This window comes from Cyprinodon variegatus, unplaced genomic scaffold, assembly GCF_000732505.1.
Source record: "Cyprinodon variegatus isolate N-32 unplaced genomic scaffold, C_variegatus-1.0 Scaffold76, whole genome shotgun sequence".
Classification (NCBI taxonomy): Eukaryota; Metazoa; Chordata; class Actinopteri; order Cyprinodontiformes; family Cyprinodontidae; genus Cyprinodon; species Cyprinodon variegatus.
The window spans coordinates 458,050-465,977 of NW_015150529.1; the positions used below are offsets into that span (position 1 = coordinate 458,050).

Sequence of the window (7,928 nt, forward strand, 5' to 3'; positions counted from 1 at the left end):
CAAACCAGGTAAAGTGGGCAAAGATTGACCTCACTAAACACTTTGCTGATGATGTGAAAAAGAGATGAGAATGAATAAAGAATAAATCTGATTTTAGTTGACTTCAAAAACGACATGACCCGTATCATCTTTCTGTTTTTAAAAAAAATCTATTCTTACAGGACATCTTGAGAGTCCTCCGATACTTCGCAGCGTTTCCTCTGATAAATGCCTTTATGAGTTGGAGTGGTACACGGCTGCTGCCTGCATCCTCTCAAAGACAAAAGGAGACGACTGCAAGGTGGAGGACCCCCAGGCTGGTAAGGGTTAAACACAAGTCTCCTATATTTAAAGCCTAATGTTGCTCAATCTGTGCAATAACTTTACTTTTGTCTCTTTTTTGATTTATCAATCAATTCATTGGATCCAAAAATGATGTAAAAGACATTTTTGCTATTTAGGTTTTTTTATAAAATAAGTTGGCCTCTTTATTCTTTAACCAGATAGTTTTAGGCTACTAGAACTGTCCATAAGTTTCAGGCCAAATCTGATTTCTACATTTCTTTGGGCAAACATTAGGCTTCAATGCACATTTTAGAAGACAAAAATTAATAAAGCCTCGTGATCTAATAAGAATTTAAAATGGAATGACCCATCAAAGCGAACTCAAATCTATAGTTAAAATATAAGAAATTGAAGTTTTAGAACAACATGTTCTAAATGTTATTCATTTTAAAACCAAACCTTCTGATTTTCAGGGGAAAAGTTTTTTTGTCGCTCACTTTTTCAAAGTCACAGTTAATGTACAGTTTTAAAAAAACATCCCTGTAGTAGCAGATGTCATGATGTAAGAATGTAGCCCCAATTTTTTACATTATAAGTTTTTTTTTTAATAGTTTTTTTGTAATTGTTTTTGGCATTTTACACCTTGCCCAGGAACAACAGTTGAAAACTGTTAGCTAATTCTGACACATTTACAGAAATGTTTATTAATGTGTACTGTCCGTGACAATTAAACAAATAAATAAAAATAAGTTATGTGTATACAAAAACTGTGCTTAGTATTTCCAGTGTGTATCATCTGTGAGAGAACCTAAACCAGTGTATCACAGGGTTGGATGTTTGAACCTGCTGTTGATCTTTTCTGGCTTTAGCATCCCTCAAATCCTGGCTTATCACTGCTCCCTGGTGGAGGAGGCAGTGATTACACTTTCTGTTAGCTTTTTCAGAGCTATAGTTTCAGGTTTTTCCGATGCAGTCTGTGAAGCTTAGCAATTTTATTATATTAATTTTCAGGTTTTTTTGAAAAGTGTCTAATGTTTATTTTTAAAGATTTATGTTTCAATTTGTCTAACTATTATAACATCCTCACCTATTCAGCCAGGCCAACAATTCCCTTTAACGACCCCCTTTCAGAGACATAGACAGGTATGGGGTATTGCAGGCTACAAAAAAAGAAGCCAAATGACCCCCATTCCAAAGGGGTGTATGGAAGTAATTCTGTGTCGCTGGGATTTGAATAAAAAATGCCACTGAAATTTAAATGCTGTATGTTTGTACTTACTGTTTCAGTGTTAAAATATATTCAGATTCAGAACACATTTTTGACCTAAAAAAAATTGGCATTATTTCTACACAGTTAAAATTTCATTTGTTATTTTCTCTTCAAGCTAAAAATTCACATTATTATACGTTTTCTTAGTCACGTGATGTGACGCTTGCGGCGCTCCTAATAAATGACGGAACTGGTCATGCAAGCTAACGCTAACTCAACGGTGAGTTTATTACTTTAATTTTTCTCTAGTTGAGTTACTGTTAGCTAGCATGACCGGCTCCGTGATGCTGGTTTTCCTTCAGTATGAGCGCCACAAGCGCCACGTCACGTGACTAAGAAAACGTAACGGGATTGGCTGGGTGTTGGACGCCACAATCCATTGCTAATGTCTGTGACCTGAAGTAACCCTTCCCTTTTTTTACACTGAATTTAGATGGCGAATTTAAGACAGTGAAATAGAGCCAGTTGAATCTCAGGAGGCTGAAAAGGTTGAATTTTTTTATATGCAGATTTTTTTTAACACTCAAAAATTAAACTGAAAAATAAGTATTGAAAATGTAATTACTTTGAAATAGTAATGTGAATTTTTAGCTTGAAGTGTGTAGAAATAATGACATTTCTTTTTAGGTCAAAAATGTGTTCTGAATATATTTTAACACTGAAACAGTAAATACAAACATACAACATTTAAATTTCAGTAGCATTTTTAATTCAAATCCCAGCGACACAGATTTACTTCCATGAAGGCGGACCTGTTTGTTCCTTCCTATTGGCATGTTGGTGGGCCACTTTATAAATCCTCAAACTTAACACTATTTCTGAGATTTTGAATAGAAAAAGCCTTCTGGATGGGAGGCTAAACGTCTTCAAACTTGAAAACAAAGTTGCGTGGATTCTTTTTTACTTTTTTTAGGAATATCTTTGACCTGGATGACTGAGAATCTTCACCAGCATAATTTAACATTTGTTTGTTCCTCAGCCCACTGTTTAATATCCATGTTTGGCTTTCTATTCATTTATTCACTTCTAGATTTGTATTTAAGGTCTCACTTCTGCCTGCTTAAAATTTAAATATCCCACATTTAATAGAATGTTTATGTGTATAATATAAGATATAAGGCATATATTAATGTAGATCTCTGTAGTCTGTAGAAAGGTTTGGACCTGGTGTTTTGGAGGCAGCAGTTTTTTTTGTTGCAGACTAGAAAATTCCTGATCTGGTTTTGGTTAACCAGATAACTCTTCCATTTTGTTAATTATTGGTTGGGAATCTCTTCTCCATCACTGACACATGTTCCTCTACAGGATTCTCCTTTGATTTGTCACCTCTAACCAAACCTGAAGGCAGCTTCTACAATGTGACCAACGGTGGTTACGACTACTTCATCAATGTTTGTGGTCTGGTCAAAGCCGCCGGGTGTCCTGAGAATGCCGGAGCATGCCAAGTGGAAAAGAGGTAAGCCACAGCCTCCAGATGTTTGCACTTATTCCAAACCTCCATGTTTTGAAAAAAAAACAAAAAAAAAAAAACAACTTGTATCTCTTCTTCCGTTTAGCGCTTGGAGCCTCGGGAAGGCAAACTCTCATCTGTCCTACTATGACGGGTTGATCCAGCTGACCTACGTTAATGGCTCCCAGTACAACAATGCAAAACACACCCTGAGATCCACCCTCATCTCCTTCCTCTGTGATCCAGAGGCTGGACTAGGAAGCCCAGAATTCCAGGTAAATTCCCTCTTTTGTTGTTATCTTTCAAACTCTCTCTGCACGTGCTTGACTTGAATTTTTTTTGAACACAGGTTGAGGATAACTATACCTATAACTTCCGCTGGTACACATCCTACGCATGTCCTCAAAGGCCTCATGAATGTTTGGTGACAGATCCCATCACTCTCGACCAATATGACCTGTCCAGGTAAATGTTAGTTTGCAAAAAAGGGTCAGCTAGAAATAATTTGCCCTCCTCAACATCCCATTGTTTTGTTTTTTTTTCTGAATCCAGCTTGTCGCGATCCACCTCATCTAAGAACTGGCTTGCAATGGATTTGACCGACACTGCGAACATAAAGAAGTACTACATCAACGTATGTCAGCCCATCGTCCCGGTGCCAGGATGTGACCGGGACGCATCAGTTTGCCAGATGAAGTACATAAACGAAAAGGTGTGAATTGCTCTTTTTTTTTTTTTTTTTACTGTAAAGAAAAAAATTGCTTTTTTTTGTCTAGTTTCATCGAACTTCAGGCTGTTAACCTGGATCTAATCTAATCTTTTCTGAAATTGACTTGAAAACAAGACTAAAACTGCTCAAGGATTCCTGACTGCAAATTAGTCAAGCTTACTAGTAGTACAACAAGTGCCTGTGGTCCATAATGCATACAACCTACAGGCCTAAGAATCAATGTTCTATGATTAGAATAGAACAGAAAATCTCTTTATCGTCCCACAGTGGGGAAATTCTGGTGTTTACAGCAGCAAAACAATTATAGAAGGAAAACATGGCCACACAAATGTGGACCTTAGAAATAAGAATAACATAATAGTGAAGAGTTGCAAGATAAACACTGAAATAAGGTACTGTAAGGTGTTTTAACAATATAAACCTGTACACCTGGAGAATAAATAACCAAAATACAGCTAGGGAAATTTTTACAGTAATGGATATTTGAAAATAAAAGTAACATCAGAGATGTGCAAAATGACAGGAGCATGTTATTTAACTGACTGAGATAGAAACTATGCAAAATCAGCCTGTCACTTAAAATGTGCATATATGTATATGCATATATATGTATATGTGTATGTATGAAATCTTAAATAGTTGTATTAAGACAAAAAATCCAGACCCTTCCCCTTTATTAATCTGTACAGTTTAAGTGATCTGTGTTTTTTTTGCAGGGCTCTACAAAGGAGGTGGTGTCTGTCAGTAACATGGGGAAGTCAAAGAGAGGTCCAATCATCGAGGGAAGGGACCGGCTGCTGCTGGAGTTCACTGATGGTTCTGTCTGCATGTCGGAGGGCCAGAAACTTACTTATACTACAATCATTCACCTGGTCTGCTCTAGAGGAGCCTCTGTAAGTTCATGCTGTCAAAAAAACGAACCTATAAACACATTTTTCGCTGTTCAAATATAGAACATTCATTTAAATCAGCCTGAGAAAAAAAAAAGAGATTTACATGCTCATTCTAATAAAAAAAAATGTGCTTATCAGCCCTTAGCATTTACTGCAGTTTCTGCCCAGATGCAAATTGATGAAATGTTATACATCAAATACTTAACTTTTCCTACTTACGTATTGATTAACCGTGTGGTTAATGATCTAATATCATTTGTGAGTTGAAACAATCGTAAGGGTGGTTTAAAGGCAGTAAAGTGTAAACCAGTTATTACTTTATGCCACCTGCTGGACTGCAAATACTTAAAGCAGCAACAGAAATGTTCTGTTTTTAGTCAAACTTTTATTTATTAGAAGAATAAAAAAGTTAGTGCACAGGAACAGAGAATTGATACCTTGATTGTCTAATTATCAGAATCCAAATAATTTTATTAATCCTTGGCGGGAAATGATTTTCTTGCATATTAACTGTTCACAGAAGAGAGAAAAATAAGATTGTAAGTACAATAGATATAATAAAATATAATATGATAAGACAGATTAAAATAAGTAAAATAACAACCCAGACAGTAAAACTGCACCCTTCCCATATTAACGATGTAAAATAAGATGTAAGGAAATCTGTATACGATGGCAGAACTTGTAAGCATCCCCGTTAGCTGGGAGGCTGCCTTTAAATCCTGGTCTGTCTTACTGCAACGCTGTAAAAGTTAAAAAAGCAAATAAAAAAAAAAATAAATACCTACAGAAATAAAAGAAAAAAAAAAAGTCCAAAGAGAGCAGCTAAATATTAACTATATATTTTCGTACTGGCAGTTTTTACCACATATCTCAAAAATGTTAATATTCACTTTTAACCAAAACAAACGACTGGTTGTGGAAAATCCCAGAGTACCTGGCTGAATATCTGAGTATTCCCAGCATTGCCTGTTTAACTTAAATAATCTATGAGACAGACCAGCCTGTTAGCAAGCTAATATCACTAGCTTCAAAAACTTAAATCACATTTTAACGGCGGCTCATAATCGTGATAAACAGTGTGCACAGATTAAGTTTTGAAGTCTACTTTCTCCTCTAAAAACGTCTTAAAACTAATTTTTGTGACAATTCAATTAACAAGAAAGGACTGACTGAGTTGTCAACATTATTTCCATGTTAGAAGGGAAATCCAACCCCAGAATCTTGCTGAGGAAGCAACCAGAGCAGCTTGACAGCACAGCGCTCTGCTGCTCTGAACAATCTAAAAGAACATTTAAGTCTGCTCATTCTTAAAGTCATAGGGAAGTCGTATTTAAATGTTAAATTTATCAGACGATATTGATCCAAAGTTCAGAAAATTTCTATTAAAAAAAAATCCTGTCTTAAAATCTGTGGGGGTTTTCGTTATCTTATGCAGGTCAGTTAATTATACGTCAGCTTGTACACCTAAATTTGGCCAATCATATATCAACGGTTATCTGTCAATAAAATTTTTTCAGTCATAGCATCTTAGGGATGGACGTCTGTGTCTTCAGCAGGCGTAGAGCTAACAGAACTGGCAGCGTTGCGAGGCAGAGGCTGAAACATGTACGGCTGTAAGCCTTCTACACCAAACCAAGCTTCTGCCACCCTGGCGTCCTCTTCCACAACATCTTCATCCCCGCTTTCCTCCTCTAAATAAAAAATGGATGACGGAGGAGACTCATCCACGACCTCCGACACTAAACTCTCCTCTTGCATGTTTCCTCTGTCCACAGCGTTCCTTCACAGTGTCGCTTCTAAGTCACCAATTTAGTGCCACTTGGTCTCAATGGATTTTCCCATTGGGAACCTGCTAGCACTAAGTTGCTAACTGGTTAGCAAGATGCTTCCAACAAACCGGCCACAATCGAAATTGCTGCAAACCTCCCGCCACAACAATCCCGCCCCCTTCATAGACAACCAATCAAATTCGCTTTATTTGTGTAAAGCCGTGCACCACTTGGGAGAATTCAGAAATGCAACGGTTGGAACGGTCGTTTCCCTACGACTTTAATAAACTGACTACGCTAATTAAGTAGTGTGGTTTTCTTTATGGCTTGTGACCAAAAGTAGGTTTGTAGGATATCTTTCTGAGCTCGGACCAGTCCCATAATCAATCCCAGGGAAAGTTAAAAGGTGTAAAGCCCAAGTAAAGTATCGCCCATGTAATGGCTTGGGTGCATTTTAACAGAAAGCACCTCATAATAGGAAAGTTGCTGAGCTGCGCTCCATGATGGTGTTTTTAACTATATTTTTCTGCTCTCTTTAAAGGCTATGGGCCCGCGTTTCGAGTTAAACCAGAACTGCACTGCCATCTTTGTGTGGGAGACCAAAGCTGCCTGCGCCATCCAAACCATTAAGAATGATGTAAGTTTCCACACATCCTTCTTACTGTCATATCATTTGTCAACTTTTCTACTGATGATATGATTTGAAATGATGATTGTTGGTATTTTCCAATGCTCCAGTCCTGTGAGATTGCAGATCCCGTCTCTGGTTTCAAGTACAATCTTCGGCTTTTGGCCTCTAAGGAAGGATACAACACAACTGCTAACGGCAAAGACTTCTTGGTAAAACACTCACAGTTGCAGCAGTCACTTAAATCAGATCTTTCATTTATATCACATATGTCAAAGTTGAGGCCAGCGGGACAGATGTGGCCTCTGAATTGTTTATCCACGGCCCCCTGGATGATATTTAATTACCATTAGAACCGGCCCAGGCCACGTCGTTTTTGCATGCTGCTGTGAGTTTGCAGGCTACCGTTACATTGTAGGGAATGCATTGATAGTGAGGTTGTGTTGTACACAAGCACTACATTCCCAGGCGAAAACATGATTGTGTTTTATCTCAGGATAATTCTTGGCGGTACGCCCACTATGAAAGTAGAGGGATTGAGTAGGGAACAAAACAAAGTTAATGAATGCTAGGGGTGTAAATAATAATCATTTTGTATCGATGCATCGATCCAACAGCCGACGATCCGATGCATCGATACGTCCGCAAGAGAATTGATTCATATTTTTATTTTTTTTCCTCCAGTCTATTTTTATCCATTTCGTCCTGGATGTAATTCTCCTCCCGTGCTGCGGTGGCGCTAAACCTATTTTGCCCTCCTACCTCGCTTCCTGGTTATACTCTTACAGCAGTGTGTTGCAGTGAGCTTGACACAGACATTTTTAAATTATGCTCAGTATTGAAGCGTGGTCTGTGCTACACGCTGTGAGTCTAGATACGGCCGAGGAGGTGAGGAAGTGGGGGCGAGTTTAGTGCGACGAC

The 7,928-nt window shown here is 37.9% G+C and overlaps 1 protein-coding gene across 1 annotated transcript in view; it reads left to right on the top strand.

Annotated features, from left to right (window-relative positions):
• igf2r (insulin like growth factor 2 receptor) overlaps positions 1-7,928 on the top strand; it is a 63,594-nt gene that overhangs the window by 30,250 nt on the left and 25,416 nt on the right. Inside the window, exons 14-21 of the mRNA XM_015372814.1 lie at positions 162-299; positions 2,840-2,990; positions 3,091-3,259; positions 3,334-3,449; positions 3,537-3,696; positions 4,431-4,607; positions 6,921-7,016; positions 7,118-7,219. Coding sequence (XP_015228300.1) covers positions 162-299; positions 2,840-2,990; positions 3,091-3,259; positions 3,334-3,449; positions 3,537-3,696; positions 4,431-4,607; positions 6,921-7,016; positions 7,118-7,219 — 1,109 coding nt within the window. The remainder of the gene's footprint in view (positions 1-161; positions 300-2,839; positions 2,991-3,090; positions 3,260-3,333; positions 3,450-3,536; positions 3,697-4,430; positions 4,608-6,920; positions 7,017-7,117; positions 7,220-7,928) is intronic.